The 27,833-nt window shown below is 33.3% G+C and overlaps 2 protein-coding genes across 6 annotated transcripts in view; one reads left to right on the plus strand and one right to left on the minus strand.

The window, feature by feature from the left end:
* Positions 1 to 454: 454 nt before the first annotated feature.
* On the minus strand, positions 455 to 4,768 carry LOC117118974 (zinc finger protein 91-like). 4 transcript variants are annotated; one of them, XM_033263728.1, is made up of 4 exons: positions 4,619 to 4,768; positions 3,561 to 3,735; positions 2,048 to 3,171; positions 455 to 1,682 (listed from the first exon to the last, which is right to left on the minus strand). In XM_033263728.1, the coding sequence occupies exons 2-4, from the start codon at positions 3,676 to 3,678 to the stop codon at positions 1,599 to 1,601; spliced, it is 1,326 nt and encodes a 441-aa protein (XP_033119619.1). In that variant the 5' UTR covers positions 3,679 to 3,735; positions 4,619 to 4,768; the 3' UTR covers positions 455 to 1,598. The 4 variants fall into 4 exon arrangements, with proteins under 4 accessions (XP_033119619.1, XP_033119622.1, XP_033119620.1 ...); XM_033263731.1 differs by having other exon boundaries at positions 3,561 to 3,731; positions 4,619 to 4,721; XM_033263729.1 differs by having other exon boundaries at positions 4,508 to 4,625.
* A 156-nt stretch (positions 4,769 to 4,924) lies between these two features.
* LOC117118973 (NACHT and WD repeat domain-containing protein 2-like) overlaps positions 4,925 to 27,833 on the plus strand; it is a 47,054-nt gene continuing 24,145 nt past the window's right edge. Inside the window, exons 1-2 of one of the 2 annotated variants that reach the window (XM_033263726.1) lie at positions 4,925 to 5,185; positions 10,300 to 10,455. In XM_033263726.1, the coding sequence (XP_033119617.1) occupies positions 10,397 to 10,455 (59 nt within the window). In that variant the 5' untranslated portion in view covers positions 4,925 to 5,185; positions 10,300 to 10,396. Of the gene's footprint in view, positions 5,186 to 10,299; positions 10,456 to 23,265; positions 23,556 to 27,833 lie in introns of those variants that run through there. The other variant, XM_033263727.1, reaches the window with a different exon arrangement.

A 27,833-nucleotide genomic window follows, 5' to 3' on the forward strand; every position in this document is an offset into this window, starting at 1 on the left:
AAAATAATAATAATGTTATATTTATATAGCGCATATTGCACATTGCCCCTATGCGCTTTACAGAGAAATAATATAGGCCAACCGAGAAAAAGCAAATAACAATAAAATAATAACAAAAAAATAAAATAAAAATAATCATAATAACAATAACAATGAGACTAAACTACTCCTATTCCTTAAACTAATTAATGGTTGGCCGTTGACTCCGAGGAGCTCATCCGCCCTTTATATATAGTCATGATGTGATGTCATCATGACCATATATAGGCATGTCGCATGTTTTTGTCAATAAAATTTGATAGTATGGAGAGGGCGCTATTAGTAGGGAGCGTTTGATTTGCGTGATATGATTCTAGAATGGTTCACCATCCTGCACTGATTTGGGGTAAACTGGGGCCACGAATGCAAACGACAAGAACTAATGCATGCACAGCTGGATGACTTCATTACATTCTACATCTGTCTTGTGCAATCGAAAACTCCATAATAACATTTTAAGTAAAGATATTTGTGCAAGTCGTATTCCAAAAATTTCGCCATCTGTAATATGCCACCCACATACATACTGGTATATAAATTTCAGTATGTTTACATTGATATAAAAAAATAATCTAATAATTTTATATTAGCTACATTAATTTTAATGGAGGGATTATACGATAATAATTTCATAATAATATTTTAGGAAAGGGATGAAATGAGAACTACTTTTTTCTACATATCCATTAGTCAAGGCAATTTGTTGAGGAAAATATTGTCATTCAAATTTTAATTTAAAACTATTAACTTAATAATTGTAAAGCTCTGTACAGATTATCAAATTTTCTTTGACAAAAAAACTGTTGTATGCCCATATATAGTAATGATGTGCCTATATATGGTCATGATGTGAGGTCACCATGACCATATATAGGCATGTCGCACGATTTTGTCAAAAATAAATTCTAAGTACTGAATTTTGTTCACATCCCAGCAAGAACCATTATAGATTCTTTTATTTTTTGTATAACAACAGTACATCATACCGGTGTACTAATGTGAATTGCTTAGAGGCCTGGTTGGCATTAAGCGCTAAATAAGTCTAACATATTATACGGAATAAAACTTGAATTGTAATTTACATTCTAACAATTTATTTCGATTACAAAATTGCAACATATATATTTCTGATTAACCGACATAATTCTCCATTTTATTGGAGAAATTTAAATTAACTTGTTATACAAAACTTTTTAATGGCACCATAAAAAATACAATGAATCATAGTTATTTCAGAATGACTTTAGTAAGGATGTAAGTGATACAATTCATCTGACTATTCAGACAAGCCATTTCTTCTGTTGTTAACTATACCATGGGCGTAGGCTGTGGGTTGCGTACGCATCCTCCCATGGCAGCAAATTAGTATCACAAAGCGAGTTCAAATACTAAAATATGACATTAGGTTTTCATTGGAATAGGGATTTACTTCTGCACTTTCAATTTTTGCCGCCCTCAGTTCTGCATTCTCAATTTTCGCACCCCCCTCCCCAGATGAAACTAATCTTGTGCCCCTGCAAACCCAATAAACTTAAGCGAATCATACACAGTGATGCGATTCAGGAGAGGGTTGTTGATGGTGGCAATGTCGTTAGGAAAACTTCCAGAGGAACTGCTACTGTGTTGCTACCTGACGAAATCACCTGGAGAACAAGAACAAACATAAATAAATGACCTGCTACACTATTATAGTTGCTACCATCTAAGTAGCACCTGTAGCAAATAGTATACTTCTAGCTACCATCATAATACATGTGCTGTCGCAAGTACCTTGTCTGTACTGCTACATCAGATGACAAAACACATGCTACATATTATATTAGTTGCTAAATCATAACACCAGAAGCAAATAATGCACCAAATAATATACTTTGTGCTACCAACATAATACATGTGCTATAGTTAACTTTTCAATACTGCCACATCACGATTTAATGCTTGCAGTGAAAACACTGTAGGGAGTGTAGCGATTTCATTAAAACAATACTTGATTTGCAATCTGACTAACCCGTTCTTGTGTGGCATTATGCCAAACAACAAAGGATGATGGTTCCTCTTCTTGCTCTTTCTGTGGCAGTAATTCTTCTGCAGTCGACAGCTTGGTTCCATGCATGTTAGTCTCATGTCGATGAAGATGATGCTTGTGCCGGAATACATAGCCACATGATTGGCATTTGAATTTCCCGCTTGAAGAATGTGACCGTATGTGGGCCTTACACATAGCCTCAGTTTTGAAGCGCCATGTGCAGCTTTTAAATGTGCACGCAAATGGCCGGTCTTGGGAGTGCACCTGCATGTGTTTGGCCAGTGTTGATTTGTCTGTGTAAGCAAATCCACAAATCTCACACAACACGCATCCTGCCGGGTGCATCTGACGGTGTTGATGTATTAAACTATTCACATTAGATCTAAAGTTGCACTGCGCATGCGCACATATGAATATCTTCTTGCGATGCACCTTCCTGTGTGCATTGAGGCGTGTCTGTGATTTGAACGCTTTACCACATTCGTCACAGAGGAAATTCCTTTCTGTGCGGTGAATTTCCATGTGTGTCCTTAAAGAACGTGCCCTTTTAAATGTCTTCCCACAAGTTGTGCACTGAAACTCACCGAGCCTTTCCTTACATGGTGTTCGCCTCGGTGGAGTCCGTGGCTTTGGCGGTGGAGTCTCTTGTCTTTCTGCATTCCTTTTGATATACTCGGACAGCCAGACAACCTCCCCAGCTTTACTGTTTTTATCGTGCAAGTCATTTTTCTTGGTGGTCTCATTATCCATTAACGTTCCATGTTTCTCAAACATATGTTTACTAAGTACTGCAACTGTGTATGATTTGTGGTTGCAATGAATGCAGCAAAACGCCTGCTTAGAATACTGAAAATTCTCTCCCTTTTTGACATGTTCCGTGACAAGCTGAAACTGATAGTCTTTGCCACCTTTTAGGTACTTATTTCTTTGTTCAATAAGTTTTTGATATTCTTCTAACTCGGAAGACGCTTTACTGTTGTTGAAGCAGTTGGTATTGTCAAAGACATCAATGGCATGGTGAAGTTTATAATGTCGTATAGTAATTATTATACTGGTGAACCTCTTCCTGCATAACTCACACCGACTACTCTTTTCTTCCTTGGTATCTATCAAATAGAAAATGTACTGTATAATTGCCATTAATAAAATGGTATTAAATTAGATAGTGAAATGTTAGTAATTTAAAAACATTCATCTTCAAAAACAAGCTTCAAAATATGACACCAATTCTAAAATTGTTATTGTTATTAATACTAAAAACTATTTTTCATTTACTTTTTTTTTAGAAGAAAAAATACATTTGGTTATTCTTTTTTCTCTTGCCTCAAATGTTTTTATGTCACTGTAACACTCAGAAAATAGTACTGAGTTAATAAAAGTTTCTGCTACAATGCAAACAATATGTTAGTTTTTAGTAGCATTTGTTGCCAACAATGCTTCTAAATGAGTGTAAAATAGCCGCTGCTGTTTATAAAAGGGGTAATTTAAATCATACGTTGCAACCGATGAGAAAGGAAATCCAGTAAATCATAGAACTGTTCCACACATTGTCCACAGGTAAACGTGTCACATAAAGGCTCATTAAAGGCGTCTTCCTCCTTCTCGCACTCCATTTCTCATAATTTTCTGGACATTTTCCACGATTTAATATTCTTGTAACATATTCAAACCTGCAATAAAGTAAAAACAAATGAAATATCCATGGACTATACTGTAGGTTTCCTGAGCTACTGTACGTTCACTCGGTTAAACCTGTTGTTCATCCATTCTTAGGTAATTAATTTTAATTTGACCAACCAAGGCAATGTTTGCATAGTTATTGTACTTCTTTTATTCCTTGTTTCGCTGACTTTCGCTTAACTTTTTTTAAAGATCATCCGAGGAAGACGGAAAAAAAAAATAAAAATAAACTTTTGTTTTCTTATTTAGCAAATAATTTTTCCCAAAACATCCAGAAGCAGAAAATAAAATTTTATTAGTAAATGTAAACAGTGTAGTAATGTGATTGTACAATGCTTTAAATTTATATAATTCAGAAGATATATACCTTATCTTTGGAGATTTCAAGGCAGTGGAGGGCGTAACAAAAATAAGAAAAACTTTTATTTTTTTCTGAAATTTCCATTTTTTGTGGTGGCAGGTACACTAAATTCAAATTGGCAAAAAATTAAATTAAAGTTTTATTCAAAAATCATTATTTACGGGCAACGTGTTCGCTAATAAACAAGGTATAAAAAAAGTCTCACTAGGCCTATTCATTTATTATTGGCTAGGCTAGCTAGGCGGCCCTATATAGGTTAGTCTAGTGCAATAGTACTACTTTAGGTGTCCTACTAGGCTATTCGGATTTCCTAGCCTTGGCTTAGGCCTAGCTAGGCCCAAGCAAGGACAGACCGGTATATTTGTAACACCAATCAACAAATGTTTATGATATATAAGTACTGGCTCTGAGTCCTTCAACTTCTATACTGGAAAATAAAAAAATAAAAAAACAGTAGGCCTAGGATAGATCGTCCTTAGGCTAGAGCCTAGGCTATGTTACTAAAACCACACCTGGGAGAGATTCACCCATCAACGCAACATCGACGGCGGCGCGGCGGCGGCGGCGTCATCTCAGCAGCGCGCTTGCGTCAAGGAAACTGTGGAGCTGTCGTGTTCACAGAAAAGTATGACCCAATTTTAATCAGTCCTGTTGTCGAACCTAATAATAATGCGTTATAATTCATGCCACATATAGACAATGATTGATGAGAATTTAGTTCTATTTCGAGGCATACACTGAGCATTTGTTATGATTTATTCATCATTTTAATCAATATTGATATCACAATCTGCCAGTCTCTCTATCTCTCTGGCAACTAATTCATGATTTTTTGTTGTTATGTTGTGAGTTTGTCGATCGCGAGTTTTGTTGCGCGACGAGACGTTATCGATCGTCGACAACGACTTAGCGTTGATTTCTGTTCTGATCGATCCACTTGACTGCTTCTCATATACAGAGAGCTGGCCGCCTAGCCTAGGCCAAGTGACAGAAGTAGAATTTACGAATTCTGAAATTCAGTTTACGGAATGATACCGAATGACATTCGATTTATGTGCAAGTATACTCATCAATTACAGGTAATGTTCAGTGCTGTGAGTCAGTGTGTGTATTTTGTTGGGCTTTGATTACACACGAGTTTTAAACTCTTTGCCTCCTGTTATCACTACTAAAATAAAGAAAGGTAAGGTAAGGTAGCATTATTTATCATCCGTCATCCACAACCAGTGTGTGATTGTTGCTGGTTTTCGTGCTTAGGTACGGGTACCGATAGTTAGTACCTAGCTAGGCCTGGGCCTAGCCCTACATGTAGTAAAATCAGTGACTTGTTAAAACTTAACCCCATTGTTAGGCCTATACTTACCCCACCATTCCCCTGTCGTATTGCTAAAGCAAATGTGGGGATGGGGGGTTGGAAGGCAGTCCTAACGAAATGATTGATTGGCCTTCTTCATAACAACAAAAATAGGCTCTACTACTCTAGCCTAGGGGGCCCAAATTAAATAATACAGGTAGGCCTAATTAATAGTAATAATAATAATATCACTGCATGGAAGAAGGCCACTTGTTTAAAACAACAGTGTCAGTACAGTAGTAGGTCTAATACTGCCGTAGGCGTGAATGATGTCCGGTTCGGCCGTGCACTTTTTCGGCCGTGAGATATTCAATGCCCAAATAAGGGTTATTGTATGGAACGCCGAGTAGTGTAATCAATGCGCGAATTAGATATCGCAGTGCAACGTTGGCCGCAGGTTAGAGGGTATACTGTAGAGGGAAATCATCCGTAATAAAATCAAATTTCTGAAATAAAGGGTATATAAATAAAAATGTATTGTTTGTTTTTACTTCTACTTAGAAGAACACAATACCATTTAAATATGTAATTTAGTACATTATTATTAAGATTGTTTTACGGAGTTGTTTTAATAGCATAATTTTTAGTTAAGAAGTGTTTTACATTTATTTTATCCTGCAAAATATTCTAAATTGAAACTTTATTGCTTGGAAGAAATTTAATTTAACTATAACTGTAACTTATCAAGAAACTTGATTTGTATCTTAGAATAAAGTATATAATATAATTATGTACGATTAAACAAGCGTAACTATTGTAAGACGATTATACGTTCAGTGACTGATTGGTTACCTTATTTTTTTTTAATAATTAATAATTAAATCTAGGCATGAATGGAAATATATTGCTTTAAATAGGTATCAAGTTGCTTAGTAACAATAAATTCAGTGAAAAACATTCCCACAAGTAGGGTCCAATGATACTCTTGGGAGAATAAGGACACAAAGTTTTGTACGCCGCCAATTCAAGAATGTTATCAGAGACGAAGTCTTTGTACGCCGCCAATTAAGGAATGTTATCGGAGACAAGAAAAGAATGTCAAATGCTGAAAATAGCCGACTGGCTTGATCTCTGTACATGGTAACTGTACGAACATGTGCGATGGTTCTGGAATGTACCGGTAGTTGTTCCCTGAGTTGTTTGCCTATACAGACCCTATAATGTAGGGTCTGTGGCCATGGCCTATACGACGTGTTGTTTTCTTGTTTATTAATTATTTTACATAAGCCTTAAATCTTAATACAGACATTGATTATGATCATTAACCTCTGTTGTGTGTTATAACAGTATTATTGCTCATTAAACCAGGTTGAACTTTTAATCAGTTGGTGAATTCGCATTAGGTGATTCATCAATCGGCAGACACTGCACGAATGGGCATGTTTTGCCCTATCTAATACAAGTGTAACCCCGGAAACGTGTATTTCTATTTAAAGTTCTTGATTTTAGGGTGATGTATTTCATGTTTTTTTTTGTTCTAAAATAATACACGAAATCGTTAAAAAACAAACAGTGCTGGTCAACAGCCTGTCAGTCGGAAAATTTTGAGTGCCGGACGGGGCATCAATAATGTGATTTTTTGCTTCAAATCAATCAATCAATCATTTAAGAACGTATAGGCCTAGAAATAATATACAATGAAACATAAAGCATCAAATACTGTAAGCTTTAATATTATTACGAAAAGTATAATAAAAATCCACTGATTTGGCAGTATATTAAAATTATCAACATTCTTCTTCTTCCTCTTCTTCAATATATGCATTGTCACTGTAATATGAAAATAATAAAATCCTTTAGATTTGATTATCAACATATAAATGTGTTAGTTTTAAATAGATAAAACAAAATATATTATAAATCTTAAAACATTATTATTAACTTACACAAACCTAACAAAATCCACTGTTCGTTTGTTTCAAATGGATAAAACGAAATATGAATCTTAAAACATTATTATTAACTTACACAAACCTAATAAAATCCACTGTTCATTTGTTTCAAATAGATAAAACGAAACATGAATCTTAAAACATTTATTAACTTACACAAACCTAATAAATTCCACTGTTTTGTTCTCAAACTCATCGCAGTATTAATGCCATTGAATTGCTTAAAACCACATTAATTAATTTGCAGCATAAAGACCTGATAATACAACACGATTATCAACGTATGATTGCATATATAATGTACATTCCTTTGTTTTAAATAGATAAAACGAAATATATGCCATCTAAATCATTAATTATTAACTTACATGGGACTTACACAAACCAAATAAAATCCACTGTTGTTTTGGCAAACTAATGGCAGCATAATAATGGCAGCATAATAATGCCCGGATTACCTTAAATCCACATTAATTATTTGGCAACGTAGAAGACCTAACAATAAAACACGAAATAATGGATACTGTAGCAGCAATAGATTAACCACACACACATACGTACAGCATGCACAGCTTTGTGCTTACTTGGCGTTCCATACAAATATATCCCGGCCGAACTTGTTCACGGCCAAACTGGTCCTACAGCCTAGTATGGTCCACGTTCTTAAGTTCACTTTATAACCCTTAAAATTAGGCCATGTAAAAGTAAAAAAAGTTGCAACACAACAGGCATCATGGATGCCATGTAGCTACAGTATAACTATAAAACAACTGTAGAGCATATAACTGCAAGTGGTCTGGCTAGCGTACGTACCGGTGGCAGCGCCAGCGGGGTGGCAGGTGGCTTAATCCCCCCATCGGACAGGTCAAGCCCCCCCCCGCCAGACAGAGCTCGTTGGGCAGTCAGACCATAAAACATATAAAAATAGGCCCACAACAAGCCAAGACATGTCTGTCACAGTCTGAGACTGCCATTTTCGGCGATCTAGAGGTTGATATTCTTTAAAAAAATCTCCAAAAAAAAATTTAAAAAAAAACATCTGGTCAGTGGCCTCTCTGATGGTAGGAGGGGATGCTAACCAATTATTTTATTTTACATGGCCTTAAATTAAAATGTCCAATGTGTTCATTTGTACGTTTTCAATATTTAATGTGAAATTATATTTAAAATTATTGATGCTTAACAGATTCCTTGAAAAAATGTAACTGAATGATGGTAAATATAATACTACTACTCCTAGACAGAATTATAATATAAAAAAACGAAATGATTGTTTTATATTTACATCAAAAGACTGGGGAATAATACACACATGACATACAGAGACTCCGAAACAGATTGCTCAAATAAGTATAATATAGTCTAATATTTTTCCTGGTCATTGGATACAGAATCAATCATACACAACATGCAAACTCCTCCGCTCCCTCTGGGGAGTAGGTCAAAGCCTGTTCCTACTTCAGTTTTGCAGCCGAGCACTACTAATTATTTTCATTCTAAACCATTCACCTCCTACCTAGCACCCATCTATACTCCCTGGGTGAAGAGAGGCAAATACACAAAGTGTTTGCCCAAGGACACAAGCAGTGTGACAAGCATCAATCTCAAAGCCCAACATCTTAAACGCTTCTACACAATAATTCATTCTATGTTGGTGCTACTAATCTACACCTGGATGCCACAAAAATCTAATAAAACAGCAATGCCTCAGAAAGTAAGGCCCAATAAAAAAAAAATATGCATGACTTCTGTGGTAATTTTTTTTTCATTTTTTATTAAATAGTAGATATTGTTTGTATTATCTCAATAATGTTTTTCTTAAAATATCAATGAGCCAGCAAACTACACAAGGGTGATATGTGGCTTTACCAAAATTAAAATTAAAAAAAGCTTCCCTCCCTCATAATTTTTCCAGCCTAGGCTGATAAAATAATAATATTTTGTATTTGGTTTAAACATGTTTTCAATAAAATTTTGAAAATGAATTAATATTTCCTTCGCCAATTATATACCCTTAACATGGTTTTCAGTCAATAGAAAGATTTTCATACTATAATGCATGTAATTTTGTTATTTTCTGGTGTCTTATTGAAAGTCACATTGGGTGGGAGGTGGGGAAAAGTTTTGAAAATTAAAGTAAAATGGGAAAAAAGGAAGCTTTTATAAAAGTTTTTAATCTGAGATGAATTTAGAATTTTATTTTAATTTTTTTAATGAATATGACACACAGTCCTAAGCTTAAAGTCAAATATGAAAGTTTTTTACAATTTAATACGAGTCAATTGATGGTTGTGGGAGCAGTATTATTTTATGCATGGCTGTTATACAAGAAAAGTATTATTAACTGTTGACTGTCATCTAGTGTAATAACTTAAGGTTACTGTTTATTTACAAAGTAAGCTCTTTATTGAATTTTATTCGAACTTGTTTCATTAGATCAACGAGGCATAAGTCTGTCATTGTTCTTCTTTTGGTTAGCAACCACATTGTAGCCATGTAATATCCACCTCTAGGCATTCCCAATAACAAGCTTTATTAGTAGGTAATTACAAATTCATGATCGTGGCCAATCATTTCCAACTGTCTTATTGCCTTCGTAAAGTACACTACTTGTTCCGCTATTAAGACTTCGTAAAACATTATGCCGTATATTCTCCATTCAACTCATCTCCTTCAATCATGCTGCAGCGGCTAATTATAATTATAACAGAAAATATTCTAATAATATGCACTTTAAACATGATTCCATTTGACATTACTATTAAATTACACAAGCAGAATTTGTCGACATATAGATTGGATACAAATTTTTTTGAGGGATTGTTTTACAAAAAGATTTCTGAAAAATTTAAAGCATATGGTTTGATGAGAAACATATAGATTGGATACAAATTTTGTTGAGGGATTGTTTTACAAAAATTATTCTTTTGTGTATCTTGCGTTTCAGTTGAAAGGAATATAAACAGGGAGAGCAGCTGATGTATTGATTCCTATTTCCTGGCAAGTTGCCAATATGGGACAGGCAAAAGGTGATTAGCATAATTATGGGAAGTACATGTTCATCCCAAAATAATACAGCTGTTACTTTGGAACCAAGAAAACAGTAAGTAATAATAACATTATTATTTTATTATACTGTATGTCATCTGTTACTATAAGGTATGAAAAACAGCTTAGGAATAGTCAAGTAGCAAATAATGTGATTGTTTATTTCACTTCCAAAGATCAGACCCAACAATGTATTCAAGAACCTTTTTGTGAAGAGCACACTCACAGTAGGGGATTTAAATTGGGAGGGGTGTAAGGGGCATACGCCCACTCTATTTTTTGTACAAAAAAAAAATAGGCTAATTTTTTTTTAAGCTTTTCAGAAAATTACCAAGCTAACTAGTAAAAATCATTCAAATACAAACTCAAATTAATGAAGGTGCTAAAGGTTTAAGGGAGAATCTTCCCTTGTACCCCTACCAGGGGCTCTTCCCTGAGACTCTCACTCAGTTCGCACATTCACGCCCCCTCTTTCTTACCTGGCTGGATCCACCACTGACAATACCTTTTAATTATGCATTATTAATTACATGTACAGTACAGTAGTACATTGTGAATTTGTATACTATGGCCGGAGGCCTATGTCTAAAGAACAAACAGAAGTTCATGGTAATGTAGGTCTGATGTCTCTAATGATGATTGGCTGTCTTTTTTTCACAGTGGATAGCATTTTACCTGTTTTACTAAACTTTCATGCATTGTTATGTCTATTTACATGGTGTACTGCAAGCATTAATATATCTTATTTCATTGTATAATTAGCAATGGTTTAATTTTTTTTATATTGGTGATGTTTACACTTTTTATTAGAATGTTATTTGTTTAATTTGTAATGTGATTTCAATTTGTGAAAAATTTGTATAGGCCTTAAATTAGTTAAAATAATCTCCCAATCCAGTTACATTAATTGTATTTTTGTTAACTGCGATGACATTTCTTTTTGATGTTTAATAAAGATACCAAGATATAAGTAATTATGTTATTATGTAATGGCTAAATAATTTTATTCTCTATTAGTTTATTATAGTTTGTTATAGTACCAACATGTTGTCAGCATCGCTTTTTTCTGTTTCTCTGTCCATCCGAGTCTGTCACTGATGTTTTTGCTCATTTTCTATATGAGGCATGTTGTGGCGAAATGGTTAAGTTGTTGCAAAAAATTGCCTAAAAGTCCAAATTTGTTTTCACTATACATCAACATTTTAATGTCTTATTAATCATGTCCCAAATTGTTCTGGAAGTGGTCAACAAATCATTTATTTAACTTTATTTTGATAGTTAATTCTATTAAACAATGTACAGTATGCACAAATAACTTTGAAAGGCAATTACTCAAAATTATGTTTATCTTGACTCTAATATTGCTGTACAGTACTTTCACTTTCCAATAACTTAGGCTTGAAATGTCCAATTTCCATGAATGACCTCTCATTTTAAAGATCACATACAGTACTCAGGTATCTGGAATACCAATAACTTGAATTTCAATTTTTGCTACAACATGCCTCATGTTATGAGTACACCTGCTTGTTTTGCTAGGGCACCTCACTCAGGTTGGCCACCGCATCGAGCCTTGTTCTTATTGGTCTTTCCCTGCCATTTTCATGTAATAATAAATAATAAATTTATTCTTATATAGCGCAAAATGCAAGAAACCTCTAAGCGCTTTACAATAAAAGGAAAAACCGGATCAAAATAAAAAGAAAAATGATTACAACAGTGAGGGAAATCAGGTTAACATTATGAATGAATATTTATTTATTTATTTTAATTTATTTAATTTATTAATTTATTTATTTTATTTTTATTTATTTATTTTTCATTTATTTATTATTATTATTTATTTATTTTATGTAATAGAAAATGTATCTTGATGTAATGAACCAAACATTTATTTGATTTTCATGTCCCAAAAGGTGGGAGGGTGAAAATTTGCAGTAGGGCCTGCTATTGTTTTTATTACTGGTATTTAAAAAAATTATTTTCTATTTTTTGTAAACAGGGATCCCTTTTCAGGAAATGCTCCTCTCCAATAAAGACCTCCCCACCCTCTATTCAAATGGATATTCTACTATTTAAACTGTAATGACGCCACCCAAATTTTAAGCTGGGGAGGCATAATGATGATATTATATCACTTACATACTGTATTAGGCCAAATAAAATGTTACTATGAGATTTGAAGTCAACCACTATAATTACTAAGCTGCATGCAGTACTCTTCACTAATTTTGGTTTAGTTGATGAATGACTGTAATTACAAATTCCTGTCTCATTTCATGCATGGTAATGTATTTTTAATTTGAAATGAATCTTAATGTGACATTCATGATGGATGAATAATTTGTGCATTAAGTGTCCTTCTGGATAAAATGAAGCAAACAACGGCAAACTAAGATGCTCAATTATGGAATACATTATTAGTTAAAAGGCTTTTTCAATGCAACGTACAGTATATCAATCACTAGGCTAATGTTTAAATGGCGGTGTATCAGTAAACTGTAATTAGATAGGGCTCTCCTAATGACGGTTGCTAATACACACAGCTAATAATTTACAGCATTGTTGCCAGGGACAGCACTTGGCGCAGCGGTAGCAGTTCTGCTTCTGAACCTTTAGGTTGGAGGTTCAATTCCTCGTGCTATTTGCTTGTGTCCTTCAGTTGTCTCTCCCCCCCCCCCCCAGGAGTACAAGTGGGTACCTGGTTGAGTGGAGTTGAATAGCTTGGTGGTTAAGATGCTTGCCTTCCAATCCCAGGGTCCTGGGTTCAATTCCTGCCAGTGCAGGATTTTTTCTCACGACATAAACAACTCCACTCCCTAAATCTCATATTGAAATTTAGTTTGTGTAAAGCATCGTGTGTGTATGTTTGTCTTGTGTAAGGGATTGTCACCTATAAGTAGGACAGTGATATATATTCGCTATTGGCAATCCTTGGCACATGTGTTGTGTGCCTAAAGAAAGAATAATAATAATAACACAAAATGTGGTGATTACAGAACTTCAACATTATGGAATCCTTGCCAGTGACCTTCTTCCCAGTGATCATATGTAGAGATCTCTACAATAATAATAATAATAATGTTATATTTATATAGCGCATATTGCACATTGCCCCTATGCGCTTTACAGAGAAATAATATAGGCCAACTGAGAAAAAGCAAATAACAATAATATAATAACAATAAAATAAAATAAAAATAATCATAATAACAATAACAATGAGACTAAACTACACAATATGCACTCTATAAAATGTCAACTGTTATTATTATATTATAGTATACAGTATAGTATTTCATTTCAATTCAGTCTTTGTGAAAATGTTTCTCAGTTATGCAATGTACTGTAGACTTTTTCAAATAGGTCTACCCACTGTGGATATGGTTGCTAAGGCCCCACAAACATTACAGTACCAGTGTTCAAAGCATACAGTACTGTGCAGTAAGTTTAGGATAGATCCTGAATAAAATATTGACTGATAATACAGTATTAACTGATGATTACGGTATATTTTGATAATATACTGTAGGTCTCCCTCTAATTAGTGATCCTTCCAATCTAAGACCACCTCCAATTAAAAATCACTTTCTGTTGTCCTAAAGTAACAAATGTCATTCATGTAGTATAATAGTGCTAAAGACCTTAAAACCCTTGTCCCAAAAGTGACCTTTAACCGGAGCATGAGTATTGTATTTCTTTTGAGTCTAAACTGATAGAAATTCTTCTCCTCCTCCTCCTTCAGTTGTCAGGATGTTTCTCATAATGAAATAAAAACTCAACCGGTGAAAGGTTTTTGTTTTTTAAATGACAGATGTGAAACCTGACCCGTACTTTGAGTTCGAGATTAAAACATCCTGGAACGGAATTGAACTAATTATTTAATTGATTTTTTGCATGATAAGTACGACCCTGTCCTCGCTATTGCATAATTCAAATTGAGTATTACATTATTTGGCATGATAAAATATTTTCTCTATAGCCGACTGTACAAAACGGATGTATAAACTACCTTAGTCTTACAGCAGGTGGCACAGGTATACAATATCTATCAGCCACTTCCAACGTCTGTCCTTCAGGTCAGAGGTCAAATCTTGTTGATTTGTTTGGAATCATTGAATTATTCTTAACCAAGAATTTATAATTTGCATTATTTCTGTAATATGAGATGTAAATTGCAGGCAGGCTATAATTTTTATGGGCAAAGTTTATGACAATAATAATATCGAAGGACAGTGAATGTATAAATATAATCACAGTTATAAAAGTAACAGTAATTTATCATAATAATAATTTTAATTAATAATATAAATAATAGTAATAATTATAAATAATTAATCAGAAATTGTTACCACGCCAATTCAAAAAGTTATCAAAGGTGCCAAGTGCCAAAATGAATCAGACTAAGAGGCTTTAGAAAATAAGGAAGTTTGTGAGATTCTTGAACTAGATTTGAAGACTTTTTAAAGTCAGGCTTCGGAGGAAAAAGAATGTTTTATATGTTGTAGGACTAATTTTTTTAAGACAGAAAAAAGTTGTTTGACGAAAAACTGGGAAACAGTGAATGAGATACAGATTTTTGAATATTTAAAAACTGGGGGAAAAGGGGTGTAACTGCCCAATTTTACACCTTTTTCCCCCAGTTTTTAAATATTCAAAAATCTGTATCTCATTCACTGTTCCCCAGTTCTTCTTTGAACAACTTTTTTTCTGTCTTAGAAAAATCAGATCTACAACATATCAACAATTTTTTTCCTCCGGAGTCTGACTTTAACAGAAATGAGTAACTGAGGTGGGACCTGAACAGAAAATGAATGTTGACCATACTGTACATTTATGTTTAAGTAAAGGGACATACAGAAGGTGTTTATTAGTGGAACAGAGTGTACAGGAGGGAACATACAGTAGGGCATAGAAACTCCAAAAAATATGATGGTTGATTAAATGATGATAATGATAATAATAATAATAAAAAGTTTATGCATATTGTCAAAAAAATCGTGTGCATAGAAAAAAAGGTCTACGCTGATTTTGTGTAGTGTACTGGGCATGTGTTAAATGGTGCACTGCAGCCATCTCTGATCCCTAGGGATCTAATCTATTTATTTTTTGTTGATTTCAATAACAACCATACATAAATATATACTTCAAATGTGGTTGTTACTGTAATCAAATCAAAATTCACTTTATTGCAATCTGACAAGGTATAAAAATCTACACCAAATTGAAGTACTGTAGAACAATTTACAGTAAAGAGAGTATATACAAATAAAAGTGTTACTGTTGCTACTGCTGTGACATTAAATTATTGTTGATAAAAAATGATTGGTTGAAAATCGGGCAGGTAAATAAAAACTATACAATTACATTAAAATAAAAATTAAAAAGTGTTTACAATACTGTTACTGTTGGTACTGCTGTATTGACATCAAATTATTGTTGATAAAAAGTGATTGTCTTGTTGAAAATCGGAGAGGGCAAAAGCAAAGATTATAGTTAGCAAAAGGTTTTGACTGTCTAGGTTTCTTTTGAAACACAATCCTATCTCAAAAAATACTTCCACGAACTAGAGAAGATGCTTCAAAAGATTGTAAAAGGCGTTTGTATCGAATGTGTGCTGCGTCTATAGAACACATGTTCAACTCTATTCTAATAGGGCACCTCTTATCTTGTGGTACTACCTTATTTATCGTTCAATTCTATACTCATTGTAAAAAGTATCGTATGCGTACTGCGTAACTTAAGCACAGCACATGGCGTCTTTCACACAGTTGCATTGTGTGTATGAATTTTTAAAAAACACTTTTGTCAGGCGTTCAATGTAGCACTCTATTATTTATTGTTTCCTATTGTTACTACAGTACCACCATACTTGTTTCCAAATATGGTACTTCAAGATATATGATTAAATGTCCTTTCAATGGAATTAATAATTTTTAATGATGATCTATGCAAATAAGGAAATGGACTCTACTTACATATTTTGAAGTAAAATTTTAGCATTGCACTACATTGTAGGCCTATTATGATTCCTTGTTTTCATAGTCATTCATCATCATCAAAATCTTTGTCATTGTGATCATCATCGTCATAATCATCATCATCTTCATCAATAATATTCTATGTGTGGATCTTGCATTCTAGTACAATTTTGAGTGGAGTTGAATAGCTCAGTGGTTAAGATGCTTGCCTTCTAATCCCAGGGTCCTGGGTTCAATTCCTGTCCCAGCTGGAATTTTTCTTACAACTAAAAACAACTTCACTGCTTAAGCATCATAAAGAGGGGAAATAAAAAAAAATAATTTCTTTGGCTAGATTATTATTATCAAGTAAGTATCATCATCCCCTCAGAAATTGTCATAAAAAAACTTTATAGTTTATCATAAATAAAATCAATTTTACAGAAGTTACTAAATTGCACTACAATCATGTTACAAAAAAAATTATTTGTGAGTTTTGTTTGTAGTCTGACCCTGTTATTATGATACTAGTTATGTTTCAATTATTCTGTATGAAAAACTGTTTATTTCTTTGCCCATTTGGCATTACACAGTATCTAACAATAATTTTGTATTTAAAAAAAATATTAGTTCACCTTGGGAAGATTTCATTTGGATAAAAAATTATACATTTGTGGTCATGAGTATCAGCATTGTTTTCATGGTAAAGAATTAATACTGACCTTACACCAGAAAGGTATGCCATTTTATAGTGAAAATTACATTGTATAATCCATTTGAATATTAACTTTTTAATTCTTAGTGACTTCCAATTTATTATTCTCCAATAGTTAATTTAGATTTAATGATTACTATTATAAAAGAGCATTGGAAATTATGAATACTTAAAAATTTTCTGATCGAGGAAATTAGATGCTGTCGTAGAATTGCGTAGCATAGAAAATTCACTTGATTACACTTATCACCGGTTCCCAATTCTAGCATGATGATGTCACAGTTGCTTAGAAACTGAGGCAGATATGGAGTAATTATCAACATTGTCAGGGTGATTGTATTCATAATTCTGTAAAGATTGCAGGCAAAGCTCTTGTACAGTACATGATCTGGAGGAAACGCAGTGCTCCTAAATTACTGATACAGCTCAGTATCTTTAAGACACATGGCATGGTACTCATGTTTGCTTAGTGATTGATTCTCTTCTTTGTACATTTAATAAATTGGAGGTCAAAGGGATGACAGCATTAGGGAGTGTTTGTTTTGAATGTAGGCCTCTCGTATTTTTCAGGAGCTAATCAATAATTGTCTGTGTGTATTTGTTAATAATGTCTATTTTGTTGTCTACAGAAGTATGATATTAAAAAATTCAAAATTAATTAAAATTCTCGAAGATTAAACATTTAAAACACATATTTTTGCAACAAATAAATACCTGTAAAGACATAAAAATTATTTCAAAATTTAATTCATTTCAAAGCTTCCTAATTACTTTATTAATTGTATTTTACTGTAACTAACTATACAGAAATTTAATTTCTAATTTGAAGCTAATAATTTGGTAATATTGATTGTACTATAAAGGCCTATCAGTAAATCTAAGATATATCTAGGATCATGACATAAAATTATAATTTGTATTATTTACATTTGAAATATTTGAACCAATATTAAAAATTAAGAAAAAATTTTATTTTAATATTAATTTTGCATACTCCCTTCTTTTACTAACTTTACTTCAGTAGGAGCGGTTTGCGTATTGGTTGCTTCTCAACCTTCAAGTCGGAGGTTCAGTCCCTCACTGTGTATATCGCTTGTGTCTTGGCAAGGCACTTTATCTACGGTTGTCTCTCTCTACCCTGAATTACAGTACAAGTGGGTACCTTGTAGGTTCAAACACAAAATGTGCTGATTACAGTTGCAACATTGTGGAAATCTCCCAAAGGACCTGAGTATGCGTTCCATATGGGCTTGATCCAATGACTGGGAGTAATAATGTAAAGCATATGAGAGGTCTCTACTGTACATGTGTTCTATAAATCGACCATCTTTTTATCTTTATTTTTGCTGTACACCATTTTATCGGGTCTATTTTGAAATAGCGCCACCAAAAATTTTCACTGGGGGACATCCAGCAGCCTAGGCCTGAGCAAATTTTGTTTTTCCATGCATATCTTTTTATGAGTAGGCCTACTTTGACAGCCAAAAACACTGCAATTTTTATGCACCCCTATTTTTTATTTATTTATTTTTTTTTTCGCATTTTGTTTTCAAAGATTAGCCTAGTCTTTACAATTTCATTTTATTTAGAAAGTATAATACATACTCCAAGTACTGAAATAGATGCCATCTTGTTGGGATCCAATACTTGGTATTTTAATACTTGGAGTACTGTATGTATTATACTTTCTTATCTGAGATTAATCAGTGGACATTTTATTTCATTCCAGCATTTCATTTACTACATTATCTCCTTTTCTCTCAGTAGTGTTGAACTCTACCATTTCATTCCAATTCCCTCACATTTTCTTCTGTACAGTAGCACTAAAGTTCCATCGATTCATTCACTTGTTTCTTTTCCTTTTCTCTTCTTGCCACACTTCATTAATATTCAATCTCTATTTCATCAATTTTTTGTCATTATTTTTATGCTTTCATCTTCCTGTAAACTGCAGTTAGCTTTGAATTCATAAATTTTCATTTCATCTTCATCATGTAGGAGGTTGTTATATGAAAATGTTGTAGCTTCCAAGAAAATGCTGTAGGCTATTGAGTAGTTAAAAGATTATGGGATATTGTGTTGTCTTCAACAACTCACTTTCAAAGGGTGATTAAACCGCCCTCGGCATCGACAGATCCTTTCTGTCTACTTACGGCACTCCCACACACCGTTTAAGGATCCGTAAACTACAGACTGATTGTTGCTAGCATCCTTAAAGTCAGGCTCCGGAGGAAAAAAATTTTTTGATATGTTGTAGAACTGATTTTTCTAAGACAGAAAAAAGTTGTTTGACGAGAAACTGGGGAACGGTGAATGAGATACAGATTATTTAATATTTAAAAACGGGGGGAAAAGGGGCATAACTGCCCATTTTTACACCTTATTCCCCCAGTTTTTAAATAATTAAAATATCTGTATCTCATTCACCATTCCCCAGTTTTTCGTCAAACAACTTTTTTCTGTCTTAAAAAAATCAGTTCTACAACATATCAAAACATTTTTTTCCTTCGGAGCCTGACTTTAATCTGAGCCGCTTCTCTATAGCATGTCATTATACAGTATCACCTTGTAACCAAAAACATTCTCTACAGGGTATGTACTGAAATGGTTAGTACCAGGAGATACAATATATACCAGTAATAAAAATAGATAAATTTTAATTATTGTACTATAACTGTTTCATTGTGTTTAGCGCAGGCCCTTACAGCACATATTGTACTGTAGTTATATTAATAATAATTAATATTTTTTGTAAAATGTCCGTATTATGTACTCCTCTACAACCAAGGCTATTTGTAAGTTATAGAATTTTTGAAATAGATGAATGATTATCATTTTCTATCAGTTTCCACCCTGCTAATGTTTTTACGCAGATACGGCCAACAAATATTCAGATACGTACACACACAGGCACACGCACACACTGGCAGTGCTGAAGTGGTCTACCGCTGCATGGCCTAGACTAAGACCTATCTTACTTTTTAATGTTGATGTACACACACAAATTTATTTGTCCAAAATTTGCTATTACTTGTATGGCTCTAAATCCTGCAAGTTTGTGATTATTTATCAGGGGCGGATCCAAAGATGTCCAAAAGGGGTCCAAAAGTGGGGCCGATCAAGATAACACTACCCTAGGGGTCAGGGGGCATCCCTCCCCTGCTCGCGAAATTTTTGTGTTCTAGACGCCCGAAAATAACCTCTTTTTCTTTTTCTTTCTTTCTTTCTTTCTTTTTTTATTCTTTTTTTTAAATCCTAAAAGGGAAGCTGGGGCTGGACTGCCCCCCCACCAAATCTTCTCCTGTTTATAATATTTTTTATAGATAAATATACTCAGACAAAGAGTTCTTTGTTACGTATAGTGGGTCATTACAGTACATTACAAAATTTATAGTCACTTAAAATATTTTACCATCCCCCTCGCGTGTTACGCATGAGTGATTACCGAGTGACATATAGTTTATAAGACACTCATTACCTGATAATAGAATGAGAGGAGAACATCCACATTAAATCATGCATTGCAGTATTGAGCAAAACAGATAGCAGTATGTAAAATGCATTGGAACTGCAAATATTACGTCATATGGCACCGGTATTCTTTCTCACCATACCAGACAGGACACATCCACATTATTAGCAATATAGGTCAATCAAATACAAAATCGTTAATGACCTTTATAGGTCTGTATAAACAGACGCTTTACACTAGGATTGTATAAACGCATAATTCTGTATACTGTGCTAGACAGCCTAATTGGCCTTTTGCCAAGTCAGGTGCATACACATGTAGCATGAATAAAGTGGTTTGTTTTTTGTGGGGTTTTTTTTGTGGGGGTGGGGGGGTCGGAGGCTTACTTTTATTCTTGTTAAATATTTTGTTTTCATAACTTTACCATGTACGATGACAGAAATAAAAATTGGTATTACCCTAATTCCACAGTAAAGTGTGGGACTACAACATATAATTACATGAATCATAAAGACTTATTTATTGATCCCAACTAGGTTAGAAAAAATGTAATTCTACTATAGTAGAACAATAATGGAGCATGTTGAGAATGACGTTTAACTAACTTTCATATAACAATTTCCACTAGTGTATGATATGCAACTGTAATGATTATTTACTATTAAATAAATTTTAACAATAATAATAATAATAATAATTCTGGATTTATATAGCGCCTCACATTAACACAACCTTGAGGCGCTTAACAACAACAGAGAAGAAAAAACCAAAACAAATGCAAATGTACCAAAAAAAATAGGAAAACAAATGAAAAATATGTAAATTGTATGCTGATTTTGTTTATGATTACCTTTGAAACCACACTATAAATTCAAAAAAGTAATATAAAATTATAATTAACATTATATAGTACTAGACATTATCCAGTCATTCATTAATATCTTGAAGTTTAATTTTGTTAATTTAAAAAAAAAATGTTTATAACAACATGATATTCACCAAATTAATTTTAGAAGACCCTTGACATAATAAGTTCATTTTATGTTGATCATGTACAATCTGCCTCAACTCTACCAATTACCGTACCAGATTATACTTATTTAGTAGTGAGCCCTCTATAGATTTATCTCAGCATTATCTGTGAAATGTGTTCCATTACTAGTAAGGAATTAAAGCTTAATAGCATTAGATTTAATATAATTTGTATTCACTTAGTAATCCTAAAACCATATGCATAATAGAAATCAGATGCGCTAAAATAATGAAAAAAAATTAAAAGAAGAAATAAGGGGGGGGGGGGGGGGGTCAAACGGAAAATGTTTCAGTACTGCATGCCTAATTCAAAGCCAATATTTCATTATTTTTTTAGTATTTGTAAAATTCACTAGGTGTGGGGGAGGTGAATTTACTATATACCCACGGTGGGCTTATACCAAGGAACTACAGTATTTACAATAACTGTTTAACACCAAACCAATTTTACATGTACAAACATAGTTTTTAAAAATTTTTATCTAGTCTTATATCGTCAAAATCGTGGAAAATATTAGGGGACGGGGACGAGCAAACTCGTTGCCGATACTGGGACAGCACTTTTTATTGCCTCTGCCAGGTGCGAGTTTTCTCGTCCGATTTTTGCATGGGTTAGTATATTACAGAGTGTGCCCCCACTCTTGCAATCGAGTGTACTGCCGTCAACATAACACAACAAAAATACATACATACGTTATTTGTATGTTATCGTCTACCAGCCGTTGAGTCTGTGGTTCTACAATGTATAACAAAGAAGTGATAAATCCTAGAATGTTACCCCGATTTTTACGAGTATAGTTGTCCCTACTCCCACAGCAACAACCTTTGGGACAAGTATAGTTGTCGCTGGCAGTGAATGTGTTAAGTGGCTAGTACTTATTAGGTATAGGATCATACAGTAATTATTATATTATTTTATAGTAAAACATCTACTTTATACAATATAGAAAATTAGAGGCGAGGGTGGCATAAGATATCAAAATGGGAGAGAAGGTGAGAGGGTGCTGGTGCTATGGAAACGTGGGAAGGAAGAGGTTTAGATGATTTTTAAGAACTTTATTATAAATTGTTTAGTCCAACTTTTGAATAAATTACCCACTAAAGTTTTAGTAATTTCTATGTTATTTGCTCCACTCTAATGTAAAGCCTGCTCCCCAACGTAAGAGCTTTATCTCTCAGTGGTAGTGTCAACAGGAGTCCAGGCTGTGAGTGCCATTTTGGGGCATCTACATGATTGTGCCTATCCTTAAAATTGACTTCAACAATGGTGAGACCAGGTGAGACTGACATCGATGTGGACCCTCTCAGGGATCATGAACCTCTCCTCATGGAACATAGAACACCATGGGGCCCCCATGGAGTTTTTATGGCGCTAAATTCTAATCCTGCAATAGAGCGGAAATACAATAAAAAGAACAAGTCCACGCAAAGAACAGGTCTTCAAAATAACCTTCTCCCAAGAATTTGATTCCACACTTCTTCCCCACAAGTCTTAAATACTTTCCTGAGGTCGTACATAATGTACAAAATAAAGAATACAAATGTAAAGACTTAATTCTAACCCGTATTTATTCATTGACATGGGGAAAGTTTTGCACTACCTTTTAAAAAAATGGAACGATCCACTGGCCTACTTTAGTATGAATATGCAAAAGATTGACATTCTGTATTGCCCTCTGTGTAAAAGCCCAATATGGCTGGCTATCTCATTTGAATATTGGTGTGTGTGCAGTCAGCTATGATTAAGATAGCCTAGCCTTTGAAAATAGCATGCTGAGGAGCTCTCGTGGCCTACCCCAATACGGCAGCTTTGGCAGGCTTAAACTGACTTTTTACTACCTTTGTTGTGGAGTTGTATGCTGGGAGACAGGCCTGAGGTGTAAACTGAAAAACGGTTGATGGGAGTAGGCTGGGAATGCTATGTTGCGAGGGTTGTTCTTCAAGCTATAGGCCTAAGTAACAACTATGGGCAACTGGTAAGTAATTGTCATAATGAATCCAAAAACAGAACACACCTAGAAGGTTGATTGCCTTTTGTCATTACTTAGCAAGCAAGGCTCAATGAAAACAGATCAAGTCAAATTTAACATCGAACAAACAGTCTGTAGTGCACATTAAAATTCTAATTAAATGGATTGAGAGTAGTGCATCTGGCATAGTATTATTTAAAATGTCAAATATAAATTTATTTATTTTTCACAAATCTATAAAGAAAGAGTATAAAATTAAAGACATATTTTGAAATTTTAATTATTGTAATAAATCTTAGTTGCTACAAATCAGTTATAGCCAGCCATTGATATAACAAGCTAGGCCCATTTGGAATTAATTTTAAACATCTCATGATTAAGTCACAGTAGGCCTACATTATAAAATTACGTCCAATGCTTTGTGTGATAATTCTCTGTTATCTATTATTTTTTCTTTTCTATTTATTTTTTCTTTGTAATTCTATAATTTTCATTTTTGTTTCACTTAAGTGAATGTAGGTCAAAGGAATGACTATTTATTGAATAATAATATGTGTATTGTTATAATAATATCATATTATGATCTAATATTTGTTAGCAGTATTAAATCTCCTATATTAATCCCAAATACTGTCAGTTCTGCCAAAAAGCACCTTCTAAGTCCCCTACCTAACCATTAGAAATCTTAAAATTTAATAATCAACTCATTTTTTACTTTGTGCATTATTTTCAAAATTACCGATACTACTCAATTGTGTTTCTCAAATTTAGTTTCACCAAACCTGAATATTTATTAAGGATATCATTCAAGTGAGGTCTATTGTTCATGTGTTACTTTTTTTTAAATTTAATAATTATGAATAATTATAAATTTCTGTTACAGGAGGAATTAACATACTACTATATGCAATGAATTGTATAAATATTTTTTTTGTCAAATAAAATTTGATGGTCTGTGCATGGCTTTACTGATATAATTTCAAAGGTAATACTAATTAATTGTATGAATATTAATGTTTCCTGGAGTATATGTTTGCTTTGATCAAGATCTCTGTTCAACAACACAATACAATTGCGCTACAACACAAAAGGCATTCAAGCAAATTTGTAATTAAATTAGCGCGCCAGTATTGTTTACCTACTGTTATCATGATGTGAATTAATAATTCATTCACAAAGAATCACTGATAACGTATAATTAGTAAACAATATATTAAATTATAATTTATGTGTGTGACATATTTTTAATAGCAAAATTGAACAGTAATTTTTAATCATTTTTAAAATTTATTATTATGAGTGAAATGAAAGTTAATCAATAATTTATTTATCAAGTCTACTTCGTGAATACTTACCTGGATAAACCGACTAACAGTTGACTCGTGGCGCCAAGCACAAACGGCCCCGCAACCATGCAACTTCCTCATTCTTTTTCGATATGTTCGAGAAGTTACACCGTTGTTACGGAGTTTTCAGAGTTACTATCTTGGAATTTTATCTTGGATATTTTATTGTTTACTGTGGATATTGTGTTACTGTCGTCATAGCCGGCAAGTCGGAATGTCCTCAGTGTCGGGGACTACCAACATCACCATTGATTTGTGTAAATTATAACATCAAATAAATAAAAATATAAATAAAATAAAAATATTTTTTTTAAATTAAAAAAAAAAAGAAATTCAATTTCATATTAAAGATAATATAAGAAAACATTAAAATACCATGAAAGAATAAACATTGAGTTAAAGGAATAAAAACAAAAATGAAACAAATGAACAAGCTACAATTATTAGACTGACGACTCATATTTTTGTATGTTAAAAATCTGACAAAGTCAATCGTGCCAACAATGTTGTTCTGATTAGGACACTCTTTCAGTGGCTCTAGAAATTTCCCGATGAAGTCCAACAGCGGTGTCTGAACCAAGGGGTCGCCCACCATAGAGGCTGGTCAAGGTCCCTGCATAAAATCGCTGGTGGGATTCATGGGAAGGAGATATATATAAGATGGCCCAAAATTTAGACCACAAAATACAATCAAAGTAATGTTAGGATGGCAAATTAATATTTTTTGTATAAAAATTGTTGTTTTGAATTTATTACAGTAGAACCTCGATTTTACGTATTTATTTTATTTTTTATTTTATTTTATTTCGAAAATCATCCAACAGCGGAGGCCAATTACAGGATGTCTTATAATACATATAAATATATAGAAAAATACAAACAAGTGAAAGATAAATTGATAAATAACATTTTGCATACAGGCATTCGCGTTCGTATGCAAAATTATGCCTCCCCAGCTTAGTATACTTTTTGTAAAAAATTTAATCAGACGAGTTTTCACATGAAGCTAAGTAATAAATTATTTTGAGCACCAACGGAAGTTGTTCATTTCGCTCAGTCCACATGGTTTTAGATTATAACAAGTAGTTAATTAGACACAATCAACGTTGCTGTTGAATGCAAATACTTTGCATATGGTTTGTTTATTGTTATAGTATTGAAATAATGAGCAGACAGAAACTGACAGTTGACAAATCCTTTTTTATTTATGGTAGCCCGGAAAAGGGTCATTTGTTTTGAGTATGTTGGGGGTTTTTGATGATGTTATTGTCTGTAGGAGGTGTAGTAAAACTCATGGTATTGCTGTGATAGATCATTTTTAGTACCTAATCCTTTGTACCAAAACTGAAACTAATCTTCTTGTAATTTTCAATTGAAAGTTATTTTCATTCAATATAATTGAAAGTTAATTACCGACTACAGTATAACAATGTAAAAGTCAAATAATAAAGTTCAAGTTAGTTCATACTTGTTAAATATATCTTTAATCATAATACTGTTTACTATAGATATTTTTGTGTTGGATAATACTTTATAATTGTAATAATTTATGTACAAAATTTTAAAGATACAGTAGTACTATACTATAACTTTATAATCATTTTGTGAATGTTTTCATTAATTTTTTAAATAATGTTAATAGATAGTGTTTAAATCAAAACTGGAACTCACTATTAACGTTGAGTGATGTTTCGTGCAGCTCCGCGCGCTTCAGACAACTACAGTAACCCATGATAATATGGCAACCATAACCATAATTATTCGAAAACATGAATCAGTAATTTCAATAAATATACTGTAATACATATTTTGAAACTTTCCTTTGCCATGCCTATGAGGAGCTCAATATTTCTTTATGAAAATTCAAAATGGTTGCGATGACTTAATTGCATGTTTACAAACAATAATTAGTGTCGCTAAGGAGAAATTCATAAATCAAAGCAAGAATGAACGGTTTGGTTTTCCAACCTCGAAGTAAGGGTTTCAATCCCTTGCTGTGCATTTCACTTGTGTCCTTGAGCAAGGCACTTTATCTGTTATGGTTATACCTACATACTTCTTCACCCAGGAGTATAAGTGGGTACCTAAGGAGGTTCGAGTGCAAAATGTGCTGAAATATTCCATGCAGCAAACTATGGAATTTCCCCCATAGGCATCGCTCCAATGACTGGGGCAATAATGTGGAAAAATTAGTTGTATAGAGTGCTATATAAAAACCTACATATTATTATTATTTTTTTTTAAATAATATCATTGACATTTTAAATCACCCACAATCAGCGAGTATGTTATATAAAACAGTATCAGTAATCGGTAACAGAAATTTATAAAGCAACAAATTACATTCACGTCTACATTTAATAAGGTCATGACTCGTAATAAATGTGTCCAATTTTTTATGTAAACATAGATCTTGTCTGAATTTCTAGGAATAATGATAACATATCAGTGTATCATTGTTGTCTTTTCTTCGTCATCTTCATCGTCTTCAACTCCTTCGTCTTTATTATCATTATTATCATCATTGTCTTTCATAGTCGTCATCCTCACCACTATCATCATTCTTCTCAAACAAAGCAAATCATCACATACCAAGACAACAAAATCATACTTGGATTGGAGCATTCAGTGGTCCCAGATATTTATGGAGAAACTCAAACTGTATGAGCCTGTGTTCTACCTTGTGAGCACTTCATGACCAAACATTAAATTACAATGAATGTACAGTGTCTTGTTTTAATATGAATGTTCTTAAACTGGCTGCCAGAAATTTAAATCCTAATGCAATTACTATGTGTACTGTGTGTATTTGCTATAGACAATGTCTGGTAATATTAGGAAGGAAACTGTTCATCTAATTTTGGGTTAAAATGTATTTTTAGTGTGGGCTCTGTTTTAGCTTTGAGCTTATTTTGCCAGCCCTTTCAAATTCCTTTTT

This window comes from Anneissia japonica, unplaced genomic scaffold (assembly GCF_011630105.1).
Source record: "Anneissia japonica isolate Jap-2015-1 unplaced genomic scaffold, ASM1163010v1 scaffold1826_len1998817_cov189, whole genome shotgun sequence".
Classification (NCBI taxonomy): Eukaryota; Metazoa; Echinodermata; class Crinoidea; order Comatulida; family Comatulidae; genus Anneissia; species Anneissia japonica.

What these genes read in the sequence shown, in the direction of transcription:
- LOC117118974 (XM_033263728.1), bottom strand. Translation starts at nt 3,678, where the DNA reads ATGGAGTGCGAGAAGGAGGAAGACGCCTTTAATGAGCCTTTATGTGAC. An exon ending in CCTTTCTCATCGGTTGCAAC is followed by an intron (nt 3,172 to 3,560) that starts GTATGATTTAAA and finishes TCTATTTGATAG; the next exon opens with ATACCAAGGAAGAAAAGAGT. An exon ending in ATAATGCCACACAAGAACGG is followed by an intron (nt 1,683 to 2,047) that starts GTTAGTCAGATT and finishes CTTGTTCTCCAG; the next exon opens with GTGATTTCGTCAGGTAGCAA.